Below are 25,538 nucleotides of genomic sequence, written 5' to 3' on the forward strand. Positions count from 1 at the left end.
CTTCTTACAAGAAATTAAGTTTTCCTTTGAGAAGAATAATGCCACAATCCTTCGTTGCAGCGATGTTATTGTGAAGACCATGATCGTGGCAAATAATACCCATGAACCGAATCCTGATGAGCTGCAAATGATCATCTAGAAGTTTGAAGGATTCATGTCTACACATGCTGCAACATAAGTGTTTTTCAACACTTAGTTGCATTTTCAGAATTGTAATTTCTTAGTTGTAGTTTCTCTTTTGACATGTTTACTTGTAAAAACATTTTGTAAATTGCAAGTTAAGTCATTACTTGCACTTTTGTAATTACAAGTAGACAAGTTACAAGTCAATTTAGAATAGGAATTGTAACTTTGAATAAGTCATAGTTAGTTGTTGAATAAGTCTTGGTGGTTGAGAGAATTTCTCAAGTTAGTTGGGATGCTCCCACTTTTTTCTCAAGGTTCTCCTCCTATAAATTCTAGAGGGGGTCTATTGTATTTTCTCATCTTTTAGAAAGCAAGCGAAAATTGTGCCAAGTTTGCAGCAAGAAAGTCTTTGAGCTTTTATGTGTAAATTGAAGAATTGAAAGAAATAGAAGAAGATTGCTCAAGTGTTGAGTCTTTGTGCTACATTTTTGAGTTTGTGTTTCATATTATCTTTCTTGCAAGTGTTTCTTAGAGAGCTTAATCGAATTTGATTTACAGTCTCTGTGTTGCAAGTATTGGAGGTTAATATCAATTAGAGTAAATATTCTCTTGGGAAGAGTTGTAAGTCTTTATGCTCACACTTAATCTTGTGAGAGAGATTAGAAATAGATTTTATGCTAAGAAATTGTGAGTCTTTGAGCTCATACTTTAGACTTTGTGCTGCTATAATTTGTTCTTGACATCATTAGCATAGAAAAGGGTAGATAGGATTTCATATATTCAAATCTTTGAACTTGATATTAATGTCCCGTCCCGAAGGAAGTGACGGAAGTCTTCGAGCTTTCAGGAAACTTCATTTCCTTTCTCTCATCTTATTTCAAAAGGTTGTCATTGTTGTTTTAAGTTAACTTGCTATCACTTTTCTATGAAGAGAAAATGATATTGGCTTTCTTGAAGAAAGGAAAAAGACGGTTGTCTCATCCCATTTAGTTTTAGATTAAATATAGATAGGGGTAGCCTCCCCTTAATTAGGAGAGTTTTACTCACACACTGTGGTTGAAACCACAATTTTGTATATTTCCCCAAGTGTACAAAATTTTCAACCAACACAGCATAATCGAATTTTTATTTCCAATGTCTTGGCAAGTTCCATAAGGTGATGGAAATTATTTTAATATTTTCACGAAGTGTTTGAAAAGTGACTTTTTAATATTTAAAAGTGTTAAATATTTCATAAAGTTATGTCCCCAAGTTGGACACCTAGGCTTTGGGGGACAAAAGCTGTTTTACAAAAAAGGTTTTATGGGAGACTCTTCAAGGTAATATAATATTCAAATATTTGAAATGCCCTAATTTTTGCCTCCAAGCTCTATATATTGGAGTTTGGGCTTTCATTTCTTCATTCAGAGTTTGCACACATACAAAGATGCTGTCGGAATAGGCATTTGGGTTCTTCCAGAAATTGTTGAGGATGAAAACCCTCTTTAATCTTGCTGGTTTCAGTGGTGAGAGACCCATCCTAGCTGGTCCAATGATTCTTCACAGGAAATACTGGTTTTAAATGAAGTTTTGGATTTGGGGTTTGCATGAATATGAATATTTTTAGTGTATTTTGAGGAGTAAGTTTTGGTTTTCAGCTTAGATAAGCATTGCATAGGTTTGTGAAGGTTTTTCTGGTGTTTCCTTTAAAGTTCTTGAAGACTTCTTGGATCCTGGCCATACCTATCATTTTTAGACGCCATGAAAAATGAGAAGATTTATGGATCATGGGTGTTGCTCTAATGAACTCCCTAAGGCTGGGTGATCATTTTCTATATGATATTTGAGGGCTTCATGGTGTCGCTGATTTTCTAAAAGAAATCGCGCTTTTAGACAGGCTGCTCACTTGTGAAAGAGGACGTGAGTTTTAGGGAGGCCAAAGTTGTGTGATCATTATGCTTAAACCCACTTATTTCTGGTCAAACAGAGACGTCCAGTAGCTGCAGGGTTATAAGAGCATTTTGATGATATTTAGGAGTGAATTTGATGAAGTTTCAGTCATTATGTTCGTGTAACAGATTTGGGAAAACTTGCTTGTATTTCTGGAAATGCTACTCTTGTGATTTCAGTCCAATACAAGTTAATATCAGACCTTTCAAAGTGTGTTTAAACATGCTGGAAAGATACCTATTATGATGTTAATAACATGGCCAATGCTTGGGAACATATGGGAGTAATTTGCTGATATATTCAGGCTGTAGCTGAAGACAATTTTCTGTTGTTTCAAAACTGTTCTGTTTAACTCTTTGGATCAGAGTTTAAGGGACAGTTAATGATGTTATTATGAGGTATTTTTATGTTTGCTAATGTTTATATCTGTAGCTTGAGAGAATGTATTTGAAAATGGCTTTCAATCAAAGATGATGTAATCAGCATTTTAGCAAGATCCAAATGTTTTATCATTCATTACAGCAGTGATCTTTCAATTAGATGTTTGTTTTGGTTAAGTGTTTGGCAAGTATATTCCAAAAACGAATCAGGGGCATCCATTACACAGTCCTCCCTGAACTGCGTTGTCTATAATTGAAAACTACCTTCAACAAGGTATCATGAAGTGTTCCTTTCATTAATATACTATTGCATTGGTAGTGTAGCATTTAAATTAGTTTATGCATGTTATACTATAAATTTCCCAGTTTATTTGGTAAACACCAACTGGGAATTGGAATCTGGGCCAACCAAAAAACACCAAAAGTATCACACACTTGACCAAATGGTTTCTGACCTGCTTACGCATCCATTCTTTAACAGTTAAGCCATCTTGGGCTTCAACATAAGCTTGACCTCCAGCAATTGCTGGTAAAAGTCCAAATGCAAATCGTATTTTTTCTGGCCATGTCAACATCTCATTGTTCTTTAGAATCGCCCAAATTCCTGAAATTAATGAATGGACAAAACACTTTTTAATTTTCAACAATGATTGTCAATATAAATATGCATGTATGAATAAACTAGTATTAGAGACACTTGCAAGAATTTCTGACGTATAATTAAAAATCAAATTTATAATTATATGAAATTTATCTGAAAAATCACATTTCATATCTGGAACCTTAATAGTTGTTTTTCAAATCCTTTGCAAGATTTTGTTGAAAACAAAACATGGCATAACAGGATACTAAATATTCCATGATCAGTCAAGAAACAAACTGTAAGAAAAGTATTCCCCAATGCCTGACACTTTCTTTTTGTGCAGAAGAAGATTCAAAGTTATATGTCATAGAGATTTTTAAAATAAAATGGAAGCATAATATGCCCCTGACTTAATTTTGCTGAGAATATTGTTTCTGAGATGGAAGAATCAAGGAAAGATATTGAGTGCTTACAATTAAGAGCAAAGGTCATATATGGGCCGTTCATGCCTACATTAGTCAAATGTGTCATTGCTTCTGGAAAGCCAGCATGTGCTTTAATACCTGTCATTATTTTATTTTGAAATTTGATAATAGATGAATGCTTCTGAAATGATTAAAAACAACTTCATAATACTTAAGCTTTTCTAGATTGTCCAGATGCATATTTGCAATGAACATCAAAACTCTATGAACATTGATTATAGTGTTTTTATGAATAAAAGGTCTATACTATAGTAAAGAAGGAAGGCCATCTCAATAGATTTAGAAGGTACTCAATTCATCACTAATTAAAACTGGTAAATCAGACCCAGAACCAATACAGGAGCTGAGAAAGTGTATCTGTTATGTCACTTAAAAAGTCTCAAAGATAGAGAGTATACCTACTGCCAACTTAACATCAATATTCTGAGGGCATTAAAATAGCATTGGAAAGCAGATGCAGGCATGCTGAACTAGATACTTAATAACAAACTTGAATTGAATGATACTGTCAAAAAAACAAATCAGTGCTTTCCTAGGGAGAACCTCCTCCACCTTAACAATGCCAACAAGATGTCCAACCAAAGTTGGCTAACCCTGAACACAAAACTGCCATTCCTAAGCCCTACACCTCTCAACCCTGCTAAACCTATTCCCCAATGGTATAACCCCAGAAATCTTGTCAGTAACATACTAACTAGGCCATGCAATCAAGAATTAAAATTAATTTCAGATACTTTGAAACAGTTCTTATCCTTGGAAAAGATTCTGAAAACAGCAATGTCAAGAGAAAGATACACAGTGTTTACAAGCTCAACAAGCCTTGTAATCTCAAAACATACATCAATTCCTCTCAAAAGATGCAGAATTTTTTATAACAGTCTAACAAATTCACTGTACTAAATGGAGAAGGCTATCCCCACTGCACCTTGTGTTGCAAATGGGGACCCCCACTTTTTCACTTCTTAGGTTAGTAGTTTTGGGTAGTTTGTTTTAGCTTGGCAATAGTTTTAGTCTTTTAGCCTTTGGGGAGGGTAGTGATGTCTTGTCAGTCCGAGCAAGTGTGTTGATCAATACTTAAAATGGGTTAGAGTGCAGACTTCAATCCTTGGATAGGTATGTTAAAGTCAAGAATCCCAGGTCTAGGATAGGAACTGAACATGCAATTCATCGCCTGGACTAGGAAGGTTCCTAGCTTGAGATTAGAAATGTGTAAATTGTTCCAAGGAATGAAAATGGAATTTGTCCAAATTCAGGACCAAGGGTGTGATCAAGCCAGGAATTCAAGTTTCAAGTCCAGAATCCATGATTGAGCGTCAAGATTGAGAATGAGGGGTGAGATTGCAAAATTTTGTCAAAAAAATGTCAATGTTGTCAAAATTGTCAAAAATGCGAAAAATGTTGCAAAAAACAAAAAATGTTGTCAAGGCAAATTGTCAAAAGTGTGAAAATTTGGAAAATAATGAAAATTCCTTGTCAAGGTCAGATTTTCCGACCTTGATAGGAGGGGGAGATAAGGAAAATCTTGGAAAATTCCTTGGTTGAATGAGGAATTATAAAGTGCAAAATTAATTCCTTGTTGAAATGTGGAAATTCACAAAGTTTGTTTCAAATCCTAAGGTGAAGTGTGGAATTCATAGTGAAACATGGAATCCAAAATTAAAATGGTCAATTCCTTATGCAAATGTGGAACTCCTAAATTCAAATGCAAAATCCACATCTTAAGCATGGATTCACTTTCAAATTTAAATTTTCCTTAGAAAGTTTGTGGATTTCCTTGGAAAATTCTTCACAACATTCACTTGTCCATGCACAAGTTAATTTAGCACTCACAATTCCTTGATCACCCTTCACTAGCACTTGGAAATTCCTTGATTCCATGTTGATTCAAGAGGGAATTTAAGACATTCAAGAGGATCACATGGAAGATTCTACAACGACCTTGGATTTCCCTTGGAAATCCAAGATCAAGATGAAGGGCTCTACAAGATGATCAATGCAAGATGACATCAAGATGAGGATAAAGCAAAGAGGAGCATTACAACATGAAGGATTACATGATGATGAAGAGCTCTAGAACTACTACAAGGAGGTAATGAGAAATCAAGGAACCACAACTACAGGGTGAAGAATTCCAAAGGATGAAGAAAACATTTCTGGAAAATTGGTAAAAAATGATTGTTGTATTTACGAATGATCATGAAGATCATTATAAAAAATTACAAAGAATCTCAAAATAGAAAGATTCTAATAAGAAACTAAAATTACAATATCTTACAATATATTACATTATTGAGCATTAATAACTTAGGAAAATATAATATTAATACCCTCCCTTAATGCTCAATCTATCAACTACACCAATAGACCCCCTGAATTTTACAAACTTATCTAGACTGAGGGGCTTGGTGAGAATATCGGCTTGCTGCTCCGCTGTAGGAACATACAGCAACTAAATGGATCCGTCTTCAACCAACTATTGAATGTAATGACAATGAAGCTCTACATGTTTGGTTCTTTCATGGAAGACTGGATTCTTGGCAAGTTTGAAAACTCCCTGATTGTCAGAGAACAAGGGGGTCGGACCTACTTGAGATATTTGCATATCCGCAAGCATCTGCATAGCCAAACTACCTCACAAGTTGCCTTGATTGCTCCCCAATATTTTGCTTATGTGAAGGAGAGAGCCACTGCCTGCTGCTTCTTACTAGTCCAAGTGACTGCACCGGATCCCAAATATCCAGAGGTTGATTTCCTGTCATCAACCGAGCCTGCCCAATCTGAATCTGTGAACCCACTGAGTCTAGGATCATGACTCCTAGTGTAAAGAAGTCCATAATCAGAGGTGCCTTCCAAATAACGCAGCACACGCTTCGCTGCTACCCAATGATCAGCCTTGGGGGCTGTCATGAAGCGTGAAATGTAGCTCACTGCAAAATTGAGATCAAGTCTAGTAGCAGTAAGATAGATGAGACTGCTCACTAGTTGCCTGAATTGTGTTTCATCTACAGGAAGAGAATCAGACTTGGCTGGCAACTTCAAGCTAGTCTCCATAGGTGTGGAACGAAACCTGTCAAGCAAGTTCCTGGCATACTTAGACTGAGAAATAAAAATGCTACCATCAATCTGCCAATCCTCAACACCTAAACAATAATGGAGAAGCCCCAAATCTATCATATCAAAATCCTGGCACAGAAATTGTTTGATTTCTGCAATCAAATGTGTTGAAGTACCAGTAATGATTAAGTCATCCACATAGACAACAAGAAAGAGAATATAATCACCAGAGTATTTGATATACAAATTACTGTCTGAAGGACAACGCTGAAAACCATGAGCAACTAAGTACTGATCAATCTTAATGTACCACACTTGGGGAGCTTGTTTAAGTCCATACAGTGCTTTAACGAGTCTACATACTTGATGTTTTTTGCCGGCAACCTTGAAACCGGGAGGCTGCGTCATGTAGACTTCTTCCTGCAACTCACCATTGAGGAAGGCACTCCTAACATCCATCTAATGGACTTTCCATCGAAACAAAGCTGCAATAGCGAGAAAAAGACGAATGGTACTCATATTGGCAATAGGAGCAAATGTCTCCTCATAATCAATGCCCTCCCGCAGTGTGAATCCTCGAGCAACTAATCTGACCTTGTATTTATCTAAGGTACCATCTGCATGATACTTGACCTTGTAGACCCATTTGCAGCTAATGGGTTTCTTCCCTAGAGGAAGATCATACAGAGCCCAGGTGTTGTTCTTCAGAAGGCTTTGGTATTCTACATCCTGTTGGTTGAAAATTTTGTACACTTGGGGAAATATACAAAATTGTGGTTTCAACCACAGCACATGAGTAAAAACTCTCCTAATTAAGGGAAGGCTCCCTCTATCTAACTACAACTTGGAAAATAAAATAGGATGGGACAGCAATCTTTCTTCTTTTTTCAAGAAAGGCAATATCCTTTTCTCTTCACAGAAAAGGATGGCGATAGAATATAAACAGCAGTAACCACTTTCAAATGAAATGAGAGAGAAAATGAAGTTTCCTGAAAGCTCAAAGACTCCCGTCACTTCCTTCAGGACGGGACAACAATATCAAGCTCAAAGACTTGACTATTGGAAGTCCTATCTACCCTTTGTTATACTAAATTTTACAATGAATAAAAGACAACAGCTCAAAGACTGGAATAATCTATTCTTTCAACACAATGACAAGAACTAATGCAAGCTCAAAGACTTGCTGATATTTCTTATCAAACAATAATTTTTCCTCAAGAATAGACGCAAGCTCAAAGACTTGCTGCTCCTTCAAGAGATTTTCCTATTTTAATTAATCTTCTCTACTTGCAGCTCAAAGACTTCAAATCAGATTGGACTAAGCTCCTTTAGAAACACTTTGCATAGAAGAAATAAAAAGATTCGAACTCAAACATGTAGCTCAAAGACTCAAAACTTGAGTAATCCTTCTTTATTATTCTTCAAAACCTTCAATTCACATACATAAGCTCAAAGACTTCTTGCTGTAAATTTGGCAGAGTTTTTGCTTGCTTTCCAAAAGATTAATTACAATGGACTCCTCAAGTATTTATAGAAGAGGAGCCTTGAAAAAAAGGTGGGAGGATCCTAACTAACTTGAGAGATCTCTCAACCACAAGGACTCATTCAATAACTAACTGAGACTTCATTAACTAACTAAGAGTTACTCCAACTAACTAAGACTTATTCCAACTACAGTCCTAATCGAACACAACTTGTAGTTGCCTTACATGTAATTACAAAAGTGCAAGTAATGTGTAACTTGCTTTTTACAAAAAATACTTTTACATGTAACTTGTCAAAACTAAATTACAACTAAAGATTACAAAAGAGGGAAAATTCAACTAACTGTTGAAAAACACTTAAGTTGCATTTTGTGAAGACGCAAATCCTTGAAATTTCTGAATGCTCGCATGTAGTTCCTCGGGATTTGGTTCATGGGTGTTCTTGGCAACAACCATGGTCTTCACAATAGTGTCATGACACCAGAGGAGCGCAGAATTATTTTTATCTAGGATAGACTAGATTTCATGCAGAAAGGCTTGGTGTTTCATCAATGCTTGAATCGAAGCTGCCGAGAATTGTTCGCTCCTCCATTCATTATGAATCCTCATCTATAAATCAGCAAGAACTTCTTCTTCTGGAATCATTCTCCATCCTGACTTACTATGTTGCAAGAAGCCCTTTCACAATGTGAGACAATATCTCGGTAAACTTCGCCTCGAAATCTCTTTGCATCACCGATCTCCTCAATGACAGATTTAAGAACAAGGGTCTTGTTTTCCAGGAGTTCTTCAAATTCCAAGTACATGACCCTGGAAGAGATGATGGCGTGCTCCTGTAGAACACTCAGCTATTGTTGGGGCATGGTACACCAAATTGTCAAACTTTCTTCAACACTTTCCAGATTCTTTTTGAAAGTATTAGAAGTTTGATCTAGTTTCTCCTCAACAATTTCCAACTTAGACATTATTTGAAAAATGTCTTTCATTACCTGTACACATTGATCATGAAGTTGATCAACCCAGGAATCCAATGCTTGTACTTTTTGAGCAGCCCTTTCCACTCCACATATTGATTCTTGGGAACCATAAGAACCTATGGAGTTACTCCCTTCAGCAGCAGATTTTGTAATTTTATGAACGGCTGCCATAAGTTGTCGGTTTTCCTCTTCTAGCTTGTCTTTCTTTGCTAGAAGATCATCACACCTTTGCACTAGCGAAGCAAAAGAAAACTGAGCATCATATTTAATGACCTCATGCGTTTGCTTTCCCAACTCTATCTTTGTAACCTTATAATCAACAGCTGACATTTCATCAAGTGGCTTATCTGCAATAGGTTCCACAATTTCAGCTACCTTCATCTTGTTACTGTCAATAGTTACTCTGCAGATAGTCTTGGCCTTCTTAGCAACTTTGGATCTGGACAGTTTCAGTTGCTGATAGTCAAAAGCGTCAGATGAGATTTCTTGCTTCTTCCTTTTCGGGGTGAAAGAACTAAGCCATGGAGGCAAAGTCATCAACTCCCCTCCAATAGCAATCGTAGGCAAAGGAGAAGCAGTTTCTGTTTGAATCACCGTGGTCATCATGGGAGGAATATATGTTTGGACAACGACTACGGTTTGCTCAGTTACCAATGGGCATGAAGATTGCCTCATGAATTCTTCAAAACCAAAAGTGGAAGTATCAATTTCTGATAACTGAATGCCAATAGGAATATTCTAAGGAACTTTCAACACACTCTCTTGTTGATGATCAGGAGATGGCTCGTATGTTGAAATGGGAATTGCATTCTCAGGAGACTCATCCACAAGCAAATCAGGAGGAGAAAGAGGCGTCTCGATGGAAACCAGAGGAATGACCTCATGCATCGAGTCTAAAACTGGAGACTTGGGAGCATCATCAGATTGTTGCCCCTCATCTGGATTATCCAGGTCGATCACCTGAACATGGAATCGTGATTTTTCCTTCCCACAAACAGTCGTCTCCTCAGGAGGAAGCACTACTGCACCACTGACTCGTAACTTGATCCTTGTGCCTGAAGATGAAGCACCCTCCTTGTTGTCAATCTGAATCTCAGACTTCCGTCCAAGAGGCCCCGTAGAATCATCTTCTTTACCAACCTTGACTTTTATAAGTCTAACAGCATTACTTTTCAGCCATGTGTTGGTGTTGGCCAAGATAGCCTGAAATCTGTCAAGGATGGATATGCACTCCTTGTGTGACCATTGGATCAAAGGAAGTGAAGCTTCCTCAACCCTCCGTGAAGTGTATTCAGGATCAAGTATATGCCCGTCATCAATCATCCCTTGTGGGATATCCACCAAGTTCAAATCAACAATTTGCTCAATAGTGAGCCTGCAGTAATCCATCTTGAGGACTTTGGCTTCTGTGCGGAGATCTACCCAAATGTCTTCAATGCGATGAACACGCACAAGGATTTCTTGATCTTCTCCTTCATACCCCTATAATCAAAATCAGCTCTAGGTTTGAACCTTTTAAGCTTGATTTCATGCAATTCAGTCTCCATGGCCTTAGCCTTCACAGATGTGACAAGGGAGTACCGGCCAATTTTCAATGGGTTTGTGGTAGAGATCCCCATTCCAACCTTGTGCTTAGCAGATTGAAAAGTGTGAACAGCCATGATCTGTCTTCCCAACTCCACAAGAATGATCTTATCAGTTGGGTATCTGGGAAGCATGTATGGTTGACCATCATAGCATCCGATCCTCATATAAGTGAAGGTCGGAAATTGCAGAAACAAACACTCATACTCAGACACCTTGTCCCATGCCTCATCTGATAATCTCTTGTTCCTGAGATTTCTGTCAAACTGACACATAAAATATCCAAAGAATGCATCTTGGACCCTTCTGAAATGCAGTCTGCGGGGTCTCAATGGCAATTGGTCATAATATTCCCAAACTGGTATAAGTGAGCGATCACCCTTGGTAGAAAGACCTGGAAAGTGTCTAAGTGATGCTGCTAAATATACCAAATAAGAATTCATGAAGGTGGACATAGTGGTAGGAACTGCTGCAAGTTGTTCGCACAAGGCATCGTTGATGACTTCCCCCCATGAAATGTGATGTGACTGCCGTATGAACATAATGAACTAATACATCCATGGCTCAAAGACATTGGAATGCTCAAAGCCCATCATCCTACTAAGAAGAGTGATGGTGTCTCCTATCTCCCATTTGAAATCGCAGCGGTACAACTTCGTCCACCTTGAGAAGGAGGCTTGTGGCTCTTGGATCCACCTATTGATGTGTCGCTTGCAATCTTTTTCCCTTTTTACATAATACTCCGCTGCACTTTCTTTGGTGATTTCCATATAAAGAGGTGCAGGAGGTATTCTGAAAACCTTCTCGACCATATCTGCATCAAGACGGATTATAGCTTCGCCATCATCATTTTTGATGACTCTTGACTCTTTGTCAAAATGATGGGCACATGCAAGAACGAACTCAGGTTCTAGGGCAGCCATCGGGAAAGATGATGCATGGTGAATATGGCTGTCCAACAACCGCTGCAAGTTATTATCCTGTGGATCTTCTACCCTGATGATGAATTCTGCCATATCAACATGCCCTATCTCCGTGTCTCTGATGCGATCCAAAAGAGAAGAAACCTGGGAAGGTGCAACCTCATTCTGATATTTGTCATATTTGTATTTCATCTTCTTTGGAGTTGGAGATGCCGGCAAATCTGACATTGATTGTGAACCTAGAATACTATGATGAAGACTTAAAAGAGTTAAGGCAACATCATAGTCAACTGCAAATATCATTCTTCCTTCTTCAAATGGGTAAAACTTTGATTCTTCAATTTCATGATCTGGTGAGAGGAAGACGGGAGATATGTAGAAATGGGAAAATCTTGACTTTGACCAATTTCGGATCTTGGGAGAATTTTCGCAAGTATACAAGTTGGAAAGGACATACATGCAATCGGGGTTTTAAAACCCGAATACAAGTACACTTGTAAATTCGAAAATGGAGAAATGGACGAAAAATGAGATTTTGACTTGCGGAAAATGACGGAAATGGAAAGTACAGATATGGGGAACATGAATGGATAGAAATGGGAGAATCCGGGAAAGTCATTTTCATGAAAATGGGAAGAACTCTTCAACATGTAATCTAGTTTTCAAAACCCGAATTTGCAAGGGAGGGGTATTTCACACTTTTTAACTTGGAATTTCAACCAAAAATAGTTAAATTCCTTAACCATAGGGGAAGAACAAGAATTTCCAGCGAACTTGTAATCGGGATTAAAAATCCCGAATACAAGTAAAGAAAGAAAATTTAGGGAAGAACAATGCATTTCAAAAATTGCATACCAAGGGAAGAATTCTCTCACAAAAACAGATTTTTGGGAGAAGGACAACACAGTCCAAAAATGCGACTAAGAAAGAAAACCAAGAGAGCAAGAAAATAATAAAATGAAGGAAAGAAAGGAAAGAGAACATACCTTTCTTCAAACTGAAAATGCCTTTTCAAGAAATGCAACCAATTCTTGGAAAGAAGAAGGAAAACCAATAAATAGAAGCAATCTGCAATGCCAAACCCTTAACACGTTTTTGCAAAAATGCCCCAAATTGATAAATGAAGCAGCAATTCCAAACTTGGAGAACCGAAATGCCAATGAGAGAGCACACCCAAGAGGATTGGAACAAAACGCCTGAGGAGTAGAAGAAATAGTGACAAGTGTTGCAAAACGTGGCCAAAGGAATCACGTGGAGAAAAACGTGGCCACCATTTGCATCTTCAATGGCATCATTAAATAGCTTAAAACTCTTCTCAAACTCCACGCATAGGTAAGAGAGGGCAAAACGTTTTAGGAGATTGCAGCTTGTTTGGGATTTAATCAACCAAAATGTGGCTTTAAATAAAAACGACATTGCTGATCTAGGGTGAAAAACCAGTCAATGTAACCTCCATTTGGCATGAAAGGTGTCCAAGAATGCATGAGAATAGGATGCAAGCCAAAACGCCTTCCTCCTCCAACAATTTCTCCACAAAAATTGCCTTGAAATGGTCAAAAACCGTTTTTCCTTGCATTTAGGGTTTCTTGGAAAAAAAGACAAATTCGATTTTGCATAAGGGAATGCAAATCGGGTTTTTGGGAGAGAATGACAAGTTTTAATTTCACTTTTTCCACTTACAAGCCAAAATCGGGATTTTTAAGACAAATAGCAAGTTTAAAACTTACTTTTTCACTTACCAAGCAAAAATTGGGATTTTTTAGACAAATGACAAGTTTAAAATTGTCAAAAATGCACTTGCAAGGCAAAATCTGGTTTTTTGGAGAGGAATACAAGTTTAAATTACTTGTGAAAGGGAAATAAAATCACTACAACAAGTTAGAAATACTTGCACATATGTAATGGGGATTTAAAATGCCTATTACATGTAAAAACCATTAAAGTAGGGGTTTTTAGACCAAAATGCAAGTTTACTTGTAATTAGGTGAAAAAATCCCTATTTTAACTAAACATGACCAAAAAACAATTAAAAATAACAAAATAAGGAAGGGAAATTTAAAACAAACTGCAAGTAACATCTTTTAATAAAAGTGCACATGTAATAAGCTAAAAATTTCCCTACAACAACCAAAACAATGAATATCATTAAAACTTGCAGTTTGAAGAAAATTCTCCACCTGCAGTCGAGATTTTAAAACCCAAAATTGAAGGAAAGACATAGCAAACGAGCCCAGAATTTGACGAAATTCGAAGCGCAGTTTGAGAATGGACTAAGGATTAAGCCAGTCCAAGGATTAGTCGAAATTCTTCCTCGGGAAGCATGCCATAGAGTAGAAATTTTCATTTTTTTCACAAAATTTTTATGTAGTGGTCCTTCATTTTTGGAAACAAAAATGAGGACAACAACTGGCTCTGACTGGGGAATTCTTTCATTTATCCTTCAAGATTGTGAAAGAAAAGAATCCAAAACTCTAAGTCCCTTCCTCTTATCCATTGGGTCGAAGAGTCAAACAAAGCAAAAACAAACAAACAAAAGACGCAAAACAAACAAGAGAAAGACATTATGTACAAGAAGTTACCTCGAATCTTCATTCAAAGTAATGTTTCAAATGCTGACCATTATAAGGCGGTGCAAATGGTGTACCATCATGATAAACCAAGATAAAACTATCTTCTCCAGCAACACGGTGAATAGTGAAGGGTCCTCGCCAAAGAGAATCAAATTTGCCACGTAAACCTTTCGGTTCCCTTCGCTTATCCCAAAGAAAAACACAATCACCAACTTGGAATCCTTTTTGCTTTGCTTTCTTATCAAAAAGAACCTTAACTTGTTGTTGATGCTGGGCAATCCGATCTACCACTTGTGTTCTTTGTTCTTCCAGCTGAGAAAGATACATGATCCTTTTGTCTAAAGCATTCTCATAAGTTTGATCTTCAATTGCTTTAGCCAACTTGAGAGCAGGAAGTTCCAAAGTGATGGGTATTTCTGCATTGATCCCATAAAGAAGCTGAAATGGTGACATACCAATAGCCCTTTTGGGTGTAATTTTGTCCGCCCATAAAGCATCAAAAAGAGCCTTATGCCAGGACCTTTGATTTTCCTCCACAAGCTTGCAAATAATAGTAATCAAATTCTTGTTACTAGATTCCGCCTGACCATTACCTTGGGGATAATAATCGGATGAATGAGTTAACAAGATATTATACTCAAGGCAAAATTGTGAAATTTCTGAGGAAGAAAAGGTGGCTGCATTATCAGTCACAATTTTGAATGGAACACCAAACCTGGAGATAATATTCTCCTTGAGGAATCTGCATACTATCTCAAAAGTAGCGTTCTTTACCGGTATTGCCTCCACCCACTTGGTGAAATAATCAGTAGCTATAAGGACATATGAATGACCTGCACTTGAAGGAGGATTGATCACACCAATGAAATCAATACCCCACTGCCGGAAAGGCTCTTCAACAATAACCGGCTTCAATGGTAATGCTGCAAGTTTTGGTTTGCCTACAAACTGCTGACAATGTACACACTTACGCACCCACGGGAAAGCATCCTGAAAGAGTGTAGGCCAATAATACTTTGCTCTCAAAATTTTGTGAGCGGTAACTGGCACAGAAAAATGTCCACCACAAGCCTTGTCATGGAAAGATTCCAGCAATTTGGTTTGTTGTGCTTTGTCAACACAACGGAGGAAAGTACCGTCAATTGCTCTTTTGTACAAACCAGTATCCCATAATACAAGTTCGCGCTTTCAACTTAATACTTCTTTTTTCCTTGAATGACAAATGTTGTGGACATTCACCATAAGCCAAGAAAAATGCTATATTAGAGTACCATTCATCAGTAGTACTAACAAACAATACTTTGGGAAGGTCTTCGGAATCATCCAATTCTCGCTCCTCTGGAATACCTTCCGCCATCAGCTGACAGAGTCCTCTTCCTCGAACAAGCTTCGTAGGCTTAATCTCCAAATCATACTCTTGGATTTTAGCAATCCAATTTCCTCTCTTTGTGCTAAACTCCTGTTGTGTTAAGATAGATTTGACTGATGTATCAGGAACTAACACAACAGTATGAGAATTCAAGATGTAAAAACGGAAATTTTTAACTGCTTTAACAACTGCATAGGCATTCTTCTCAATAGAGAAATATTTCAGTTCATGGGACTTCAAAGGACAATTCATGAACGCGATAGGAGATTCAATCCCTTCTGAATTTTTCTGCATCAAAATAGCCGACAGAGTATGCTCAGAAGCATAGCTATACACGATGAACTCCTTGGTGTAATTGGGACAAACCAACACGGGGGCATGAGCAATTGCATCTTTGATTTCATTGAATGTTGCTCTTCCTTCAGAATTCCAATGGAAAGCAGACTTTCCTTTCATCATATCCACAATATGACGAGTCTTTTCCGCAAAGTCACGAATGAATCTTCGCAGAAAATTTACCTTACCAAAAAAGGAATGAACAACAGTCTTGTTGGATGGCAAAGGGAGATTCTGAATAGATTTAACCCTTTCAAGATCAACTTTTATACCTTCCTTGGAAACAATATGACCAAGAAGTTTTCCCCCCGTCACCCCAAAAACTGACTTCTTGGGGTTAAGAGAGATGTCGTGCTTACGACATCTTTCAAGTACATCTTGTAAATGAAAAAGATGATTCTCACGATCTTTAGAAAAAACAGTAAGATCATCAAGATACAATACAATATACCTTCCTACAATACCACGGAAAGCCAAGTCCATAGCTCATTGGAAAGTAGCCCTTGCATTGATCAACCCAAAAGGCATTCTGCAGTATGCAAATGTACCCCATGGAGTAGTAAATGCAATCTTATGTTGATTAGGTTCACTAACCTCAATCTGATTGTATCCCGAAAATCCGTCTAGCATAGATAGCATCTCGGAACCTGTCACCGTTTGCAAAACTTGATCCATGATTGGCAATGGATAATTGTCCTTAAGTGATAGCTGATTAAGATTTCTGAAATCAACACAAATACGTATTTCTCCATTCTTCTTATGCATCGGTACTATATTCGCCAACCATGTTGAATGATGGAAGGGAAAGATAATCCGAGCATCAAGCATTTTAGGAACTTCAGAAAGAATGGTACCTGAAATCTTCGGATTATACTGGCGTTGCTTCTGTCTGAAAGGTTCTGCATCAAGCTTGAGAGGAATGTCATGCTGCACTTCCTTGGGTTGAAAAGATTTTAGATCATCATATGAGTATGCCAAGACATCACGGTATTGGCGCAAAAGCTGAATAAACTGATCTCTCTCATCTGAAGTGCAGTTATTGCCAATATTGACAAACTTTGGATCTTCATCAGATCCAATATTATATTTCTTAAATCCCATAGGAGAATCAACACTTTCTTGTTGCCGTCTCTTGATATAATGATCATGTTGATCGAAAAGTTTTTCAAGAGAAACCAACCCCTTAGGAATCTTATTTCCTTTCAGCTGAAGAATATTTTCATCTGATTCAAATGATGTTTCAGACATTGAATGTGAATACGAAGAAGTAGGAGAATTACTTCCTTCAAAATACAGGTTGTTGAAACCATCCTCAGCTTGCAAGAAATTATTGATCTGCTTGTCATCATTAAAAATCTGCCAATGATCCCAATTGTCGGGCACACTAGGTCTGCAGATTATCTCAATAATATATTTACCTTGACCATAGTCAAAATGGGGAATTAATGAAGTAGCTGAAACAGCAAGAGAATCAGCCCTATCATTGTATTCACGAGGAACAACTGAGATATTGAAAGAATCAAAATCTTCAATATTTTCCCATACAAAATTGCAGTTTTGCTTGAGTCTGTCATTCTTAGTTTGATATATGTTTCTCACTTGACAAACAATTAATTCTGCATCACCTTGGGCATGAAGATTTCTAATTCCTCTTTTCAATGCAACGCTCATTCCTAACAAAAGCGACTCATATTCAGCCGTATTGTTAGTATTAGCAAATTGCAACTTGAAAGAGTAAGGGAAGATCTCTCCCTTACGAGATATAAGAACTACACCAGCTCTGGATCCATTTGTAGCGCAGCTGCCATCAAATTCAAGAGTCCACACATCATTTGAACTGTTGTTTTCATTGGAAGGATTAGAGCTGCCTTCATCCGAGATGGGCGCATTATGAAAAGAAAAGTTGTCATCTTCTTCCATAGGAGAGGATGAACTTTCCTCTTGAATAGATGAAGAGTGAAACTCATCTTGTCGAGGAGGTAATGGTATACTTTCATCAGCAAGAGGAGATAAGACCTCTTCAACCATAACATATGAACTGGAAGACCCATTTTCTGACGCTTGATCCTGATCAGTATCAACAAACTTTTCATTTGCTGAAAGTAGTGAAATATCGGAGCTGCTAGAAGAATAATCTTCAGCAAATTCTGAAATTTCATCTATATGTAGATAATAATTCCCGAAACCTGAAGATTCAAAAAGAATCTGAGCATGGGGATCATTAGACTTGACAACTGTATACTTGGTTTCTCTTTCAGGAATTAACTTCTGCACAACACCTTTGACATGTATTCTTGCTTCCGTCATATCCATGTTGAGTTCACCTCCAACATCCTTACAAAAATTACGGCCAAGTAACATTCCATATGATGCAGGAACGTCAACCACCAAGACAGTCATCTTTATTTTATTATTCGGAAACGCAGCAAATGCAAATTGAGCATCCTTGATATGCCCAATAAGAGGCACTTGTTTGTTCTCCATGGAATAACAATGACCAAAAGTTTTGGTCAAGGTCAGCCCTAAAACTTGAGCAACTTTTGCGGGCATGACGTTATCAAAAGCACCAGAATCCAAGACACAATTGCTCAAATGAAAACCATTGATCAACAAGGAAATGTAAAAGGGTTCTATCTTTCCTTGGGTGGCAGATGGAATGGTCACCAAATGGTTGGGCAGATTCTTGGGTTCTCGCGGGGTAGTATTTTCAAGTATAGGACGAGTCTCCTTACTTTTAACAAAATCAGCTAATGGAAGACAAACACCTAAATCAAAAGCCTTCAAAGGTTGATCCTCAGAATTTTGCTCAGACAAGGAAAGTTGAAATGGTCCTCGATCTTCATCAAAGACAACATCGCGACTGAAGATGAGACAATCAGTGTCTACATCAATCAGCCGGTAAGCCTTATGGTTGTCACTGTAACCTGTAAACATGAAGTTCTGACTCTTGGAATCCGACTTAGAGCGCTTGGCATCTAGAATCCAAACATATGCTAGAGAGCCAAAAACTTTCAGGTGGTTGATCCTGGGTTTGCAACCAGTCCAGGCTTCCTCAGGAGTCTTCCCTTTAACAACATGAGTGGGAGACCTATTAAGGAGATAGACTGCAGTAAATACTACTTTTGCCCAATACTTCTTAGGAACATTTTTGTGTTCCAACATAGACCTAGCCATTTTTGTAACGGTGAGGTTACGACGTTCTACAATGTCGTTCTATTTAGGGGTGTATGGTGTGGATAACTAACGTTTTATGCCATGTGTATCACAAAAAGTGGAGAAAGCTATAGAACAAAACTCCCCCCCCCCCCCCATTATCAGACCTAAGAGTAATAATAGAAACAACCAGACTCTTTTTCTGCCAAGGCCTTAAATTTATGAAATACAAGAAACACATCTGATTTCTGTCTAAAAAAGTACACCCACATCTTACGACTGTAATCATCAACAAAAAGTAAGAAATACCTGCACCCAATAACAGAAGTAGTATTCATTGGACCACATACATCAACGTGGACCAACTGTAGTACCTTAGATGCTCGCCATGAGTCACCATCCTTGAACGGTGTCCTGTGCTGCTTCCCAACCTGACAAGCTTCACAAACTCATTGATTCTGAGTTTGAATTTCAGGTAGGCCATGTACTAAATCTTCCCGAACAAGCTGAGAAAGATAATGAATGTTCAGGTGACCATATCGTTGATGCCATAGACGGGAGATAGAGGAGGATTTTCCTACGAAGGCATGCTCAAGAGAATCACCTGTATCCACAAGTCTATAGAGACCATGATCCTCAATACCAACAACAGCTGTAGTGCGTGTCGCACTATCAACAATAGAACACTTATGTGCACTGAAGATGACATCAAGTTGAGGAGAATGCCGCATAATCTGACTCACGGAGAGAAGGTTCAGTTCCATGCCAGGAACGAAGTACACATTGATGAATATGATATTCCTCCCACCAGACTGTATCTGAACGTTGCCCTTGTCGACAACTATATACTCCTCACCTCCTCCAAAAATAATTGAATCAGTATAGGGAGAGAATTTTGTAAACCAATCAACCCTGTGAGTGAAATGCCGAGAAGCACCAGAATCAATACACCAAGTAGAAGATTTCACATGGTCTGCAGGTCTTTTAGCCATGAAGGCGTAAAAGGCAGACTCTTTCTGCTTTGTGTGCTCAGCGACATTGGCTTTAGGCTGAGACCCTCCCTGCTCCCATTGTTCAGAAGCTATCCGATTGCGACAATCCTTAATCAGATGGCCATATTTGTGACAATAATTGCATTGAACCTTCTTCTTTTTCGAGCCTTCCTGTGATTGACTAGAGCCCTTTGACTGAGAGAACTGAGATGACTGAAATTTGCCTTTATCCTTGTGAAAGGATTTGGCTGCAAATGCTTGCTCAGAGGAGGATGAAGTGGCACCGCTACGAAACTGTTGTTTCCAGCGATCTTGCTGCAAAAGTTTGGTGCTTGTGGAAATCTCAGATCAACATTTGTAGACGTAATGTTGAGTCTCTATGAAGTGCTCGTAGGATTTTGGTAGACTTTTGAGGGTTATGACTACCATATCCTCTAACTCCATTTTCCGACCAATAGCGTCGAGCTGATCTTGAATGTCCTTAATCTTCGTGAGATGCTCCTGTAAGGACATGTGTTCATCCATCATGATGGAGAACAACTGGTTCTTCAAGAAGAACGCTCGGCTTTTGTCAGATGTCTCATGCAACTCCTTCAGATGCTTCCAAATTTTTGAGGCTGATTGACCAGAAGGAATCTGAGGTAGCTGGTCATCTGTGACAGAGAGCTTGAGAAGCATGACAACTTCCCTATTGCGGTCATCAAATTTGTCTTGATTGGCTCCGGCTACAGAAGGACGAGATTCTTTTCCCAAGATAAGATCATCTAGGCAGCGATATTCGAAGATTGTCAGCATGCGCTGCTTCCAAGTGTTATAATTTTTGCCGTTGAATCGCTAACTGCCTTCCAACATCAAGTTGGTGAATGACGCCATCTTGCACGTTTCCCAATGCACAGAAAACGAAAAATCAAAGAAGAGGCGATAGCACGGAATACAAAGCACAAATTGGAAATACCAATGCATAAAATAGAGGTAGGTACAAGTACATACTTCAAAACAACAGATGAAGTACAGCTGGCGCAGATTTCGAGAAAAGTTTCCGACTGACCCAGAAAAATCCGAAGACAACCCAGAAATCCTTGCGAAAAACCCAAAAAGAATCTAAAATCAAAATTGAAATCCACTAGCACGAAATTCGAGGCACAGAAAACGATGCACCCAAAAAATCTGACAGATCTCGAAAACCCCAGAAGGAATCTATAATTGAAAGAAATTTCCGACTTGAAACAAGGGTATAAATGCTAGCCGAAAAACAGAAACCTTAGGTCACTGTGAAAATCACAGGTTTTGAAGGTTGAAGAAAAACAAATGAGAATGGCCGCCATGGAAATCAAAAAAATGGAGAAAACCCATCGCGCAGGAAAAAAGAGGACGAAATCCGCAATCAAAACGCGAAATCGCGTCGCGGATTTAAACCAAAATCGCCAAAAAACCCTTGTAGTCGGGCATAAGCACGTCGCGATTTTTTGTTTGCAAAGAAAATCACGAAATCGCAGGTAAAAAATAGCCGGAAGACACAGGTCCGTCGCGCAGGGAGAAAGACAGGTTGTGCAAGGATACAGGCCATGAAAAAAATCACGAACAAGAACAAAACCCTCGTCACGCCACAATATGCCAGAAAAATCGCGAAAAATTGCGTGAGGTTGCGATAGGCACAGAAAAATAATGGGGGAAGATGCAGAGAATTTTTTTACAGAAGAAGCCGTGATTTTCAAAAAGTCTTACAAAAATTCTTTTCGATTTTTTACAATTGCTCTGATACCATATTATTGAGAGGTAATTGGTAAAAAATGATTGTTTGTAAATAGATTTTTTACGATTGCTCTGATACCATATTACCGAGAGGTAATTGGTAAAAAATGATTGTTGTATTTACGAATGATCATGAAGATCATTATAAAGAATTACAAAGAATCTCAAAATAGAAAGATTCTAAAAAGAAACTAAAATTACAATATATTACATTATTGAGCATTAATAACTTAGGAAAATATAATATTAATAAGAAGGATAAATGAACAAAGGATTCCACAACATGAAGTCAAGAACTACACTGTCATGTCCCCTTTCTAGAGTGGACATCAAAGACGGGGGAGTTGGCCTATCATTGAAGTCTCGTAGGCTAGTAGAGGTTGATGGGGACTCCTTCAGTGCATATAGTGATTGGATTTTGGCTTTACAGGCAGTTTGGAGCCAGTTTGGAACAGTTCCTAGATTTTAGGTCAACTCCCAACTGGCTTCAAACTGCCTGTAAAGCCAAAATCCAATCACTATATGCACTAAATGAGTCCCCATCAACCTCTGCTAGCCTACGAGACTCCAATGATAGGCCAACTCCCCCGTCTCTAATGTCCACTCTAGAAAGGGGACATGACATACACATAGGAAATAAAGGTCAAGAAATGTTCAAGGAGGATTCCCAAAGGTGAAGATGATATGATCAAGGAAAGAAGATAATTTTAGAAGAGTTAATCAAAGTTAGAAACTTGATCAAGATAATGAAATTTGGGAATATAAGTCATCACATCAAACAATTTGATAATGTTGAGTATCAAGAGATATCTACGCTGATGTGGGGCTTAATCATTCTCAACCAATCAAGTGATGCTACATGAACATGTCCAAGTTCATTGAACCTAATTCAGCAACAACTATACATGTGGAAGGCACTAAATTTAATGTAACAACTCCTATTTTGTCATTGGTCCTTTTCCTTCAAAGGATATGAACTCAAAGATTTGAAACTTTCTCATTGGATGGTATTAAATGTATGAGGTGTTAGTTGTATCTACCTCACTTTGGGGTTTCATTGATCTATCTCATCCATTGATTTAGAATCAATCTGGGCCCTTCATTTGTAATTGAGAACTCTATATAAGGCTTTGCCTTCTCATTTGCAAAGGTTAAAAGAGGAGAATAGGTTAATAGTTGATAATTAGAAAGTAGACGTAGCAGTAGGAGGAGGCTACAGATTGTTGCCAAGACTATAGTGGAACTAATATGCCTTCACTAAAATGGAATCATTGTCTTTTATGCATTCGTTGTTCTTCTCAATATAATGTTTGCCCATTGACTAATGCTATTTCCTAAATCCAGCATAGCATTATACTGTTTAATGCAAGTATAAAGGAACCAAATCTGACCCTGTTCTAACACCCTCTATGGGTTGTCTATTGAAGACAAGAATTTCCTTAAGGAGAAATGAAATTGGCTTTTAATGTTCTCATAAAATATTTCATCGGTAAATAATTACTGACAATCTAAAGCATTTGTTTAAAGCTGGTGGATCCTAGATGTCTCGGGAAAAATACAGAGCTTATAATTAATTCTCTATAAAAATAAAACTCTTAACCAAAAAAGTCACTATTAAAATAATATTAAAATGTTTCGATAATGGTCATCTTAGTCGTTTAGTTAGTATTTAGAAAATTTTGTTTATGTCTTTCGTGTCTCTATTCAGGATCGTTTCCCTTATAGAAAAATTGTCTTGTATTCTCTACTTAAGGACTCATTAGTCTCCTTTGTAAATATCGAACTCTCAAGTATCATAACATGGTATCAGAGTGGGTAAGATCATTTGGCAAATTTTTTAAAACATTGTAGAAGCTTACATAGAATTTTTCAATTTTTTCCTCAAAAATCGTGTCTGGGTTTTCTAATTTTTCCACCAAAAAAATCATAGAAGGGTTTGTCGATTTGTTTGCAAAATCGTGGGTGATCTCAACATCACATCAAGGGTTTGTCGATTTTTCCGCAAAAATTGTGGTTTCTTGCAGTCTGTTTTGGGTCGTAGTGATCATCTGCAAAAGTTTTGCTGTTGTTTTTCAGACGCAATGGAGGGTTTGGCGATTTTTCCACAAAATCGTGGTTTCCGTTTTTTGCCAATTTTTCGTCAACAAAAATTGATGCTTTTTGAGAACATGATCTTCGTATCTCTAGATAAAGGGACGGAGAGCTTTGTTACCCAACATCAGGTTGGAAGGATTGTGGTTTTCTTGGTCGTCTTGAGAAGTTCTGCAGAACCAAGGAGGGTCTCAACAGTAGACTCAAGTCGTACAACATTCTGAAGAGAAGGGGGCAGCCTTCTATGCATTCGTGACCAAAAGACCTACAGATTTTGACATGTCTTATGTCGGGTAGTTAGAACCATTGATGAAAAAATTGCCAAAAAATTCGCCAAATCGTGATTTCTCGGGAGTTATTTGTCCTGCCAATTTAATTGGTGAAAAAATCGCAATTTTCAGACGGAAAAAAATGCGATAAAATCACGACTAAAATGTTAAATATAGTGTTTTAAAAAAGCGATTAAAAAAAAAGGTCACAACCATAAAAAGTAAAAAGGTCGCAAATTTACAATGCACGACAAAAAAAAGACGACATTTCGGCTTCATCTTTTGGGTTTAACAAAATGCATGACTACGGCTTCTGTGACGACATTCAGAAGTTGTTCAAGGTTTTTTTTTTTGGCTCATTTTTTTTCATATTTTCCAGGAAGACTATAATATTTAAATTAGACTGTGTAATATTTTTGTCATGTCCCCTCCTTGATCGTTATTTATAATCTAAATGAAACAATTATTATTATAACCTAATATAATCAACAAATGATTATTTGAAATTATTAATATTTAATTATTAAATATTATTATTAATATGTATTAATATTTAATTATTAAATATTATTATTATTATTCACAAATTAATATTGAAAATTATTATACAAAAATTATTTAGTAATATGTGAATCACATTTTATTATTAATAGAATTTAATATTGTTAATACAATTAATATTACTAATGCCCTCACAATTAATTTTGACAATTCCTTGTGTTATGAGTATGACACTTTTGGTATGGCCTCACAACCTCGGAATGTGTAATGTACCCAACTTAACCTTACAACGTTAGTACTTCTTCAATTTTGTGAAGTCTCTAAAAGAGACAAAATTGCAAAATGAATCGAAAGGTCATTAAAGGAAGTAGACAAAGAAATGAATGATCTATTACAATCATATCTTTATAATCCAGACTCAAAACTATAAATTAACAAATTATCATACCAAGCTGATCAATAAGAATGATTAAGTCATTGTGAGAGGTAAAATGTATGATTGGAGATCATCATGCTTAATACGGTTACATGAAGTTGACCATCGCTGCATATCGACCATACTTACAAAGAGTAATCAACACGACATGTTGTCAATGGACAATCGGCAAAGAGAAGGGTTGGATGATCAAAGATACCATAAGCATCACTGTGAAGAGCAAACCAGATCGAGAATCAATTGTCATCAGCAAAATCAAAGATATCCAATGCAGAACCATAACAATACAAATCGTTGATCAATGAAGAATAACAGCAATATCAACCAAAGACAAGGAGAATCCATATCACAATCAAGAAGGAAGAAGACTAAACAAACATATGTATAGTCACCAAGCAGAATTAATGGTGAAGATCATCATCGGTCATCAATATTTCAAAGATCGACCGGCTAAGGCATGAACTGATCATAATAGAAGATAATGATTGGACCGATATCTAAATAGCAGTAATAATCAATTATCATCCACAATCAATATCATAAG

The 25,538-nt window shown here is 37.5% G+C and overlaps 1 protein-coding gene across 1 annotated transcript in view; it reads right to left on the bottom strand.

Annotated features, from left to right (window-relative positions):
- The window catches only part of LOC131033854 (15-cis-phytoene desaturase, chloroplastic/chromoplastic), a 297,259-nt gene that overhangs the window by 136,983 nt on the left and 134,738 nt on the right, over positions 1-25,538 (bottom strand). The window contains exon 6 of the mRNA XM_057965148.2: positions 2,891-3,039. Coding sequence (XP_057821131.2) covers positions 2,891-3,039 — 149 coding nt within the window. The remainder of the gene's footprint in view (positions 1-2,890; positions 3,040-25,538) is intronic.

This window comes from Cryptomeria japonica, chromosome 2, assembly GCF_030272615.1.
Source record: "Cryptomeria japonica chromosome 2, Sugi_1.0, whole genome shotgun sequence".
NCBI lineage: Eukaryota > Viridiplantae > Streptophyta > Pinopsida > Cupressales > Cupressaceae > Cryptomeria > Cryptomeria japonica.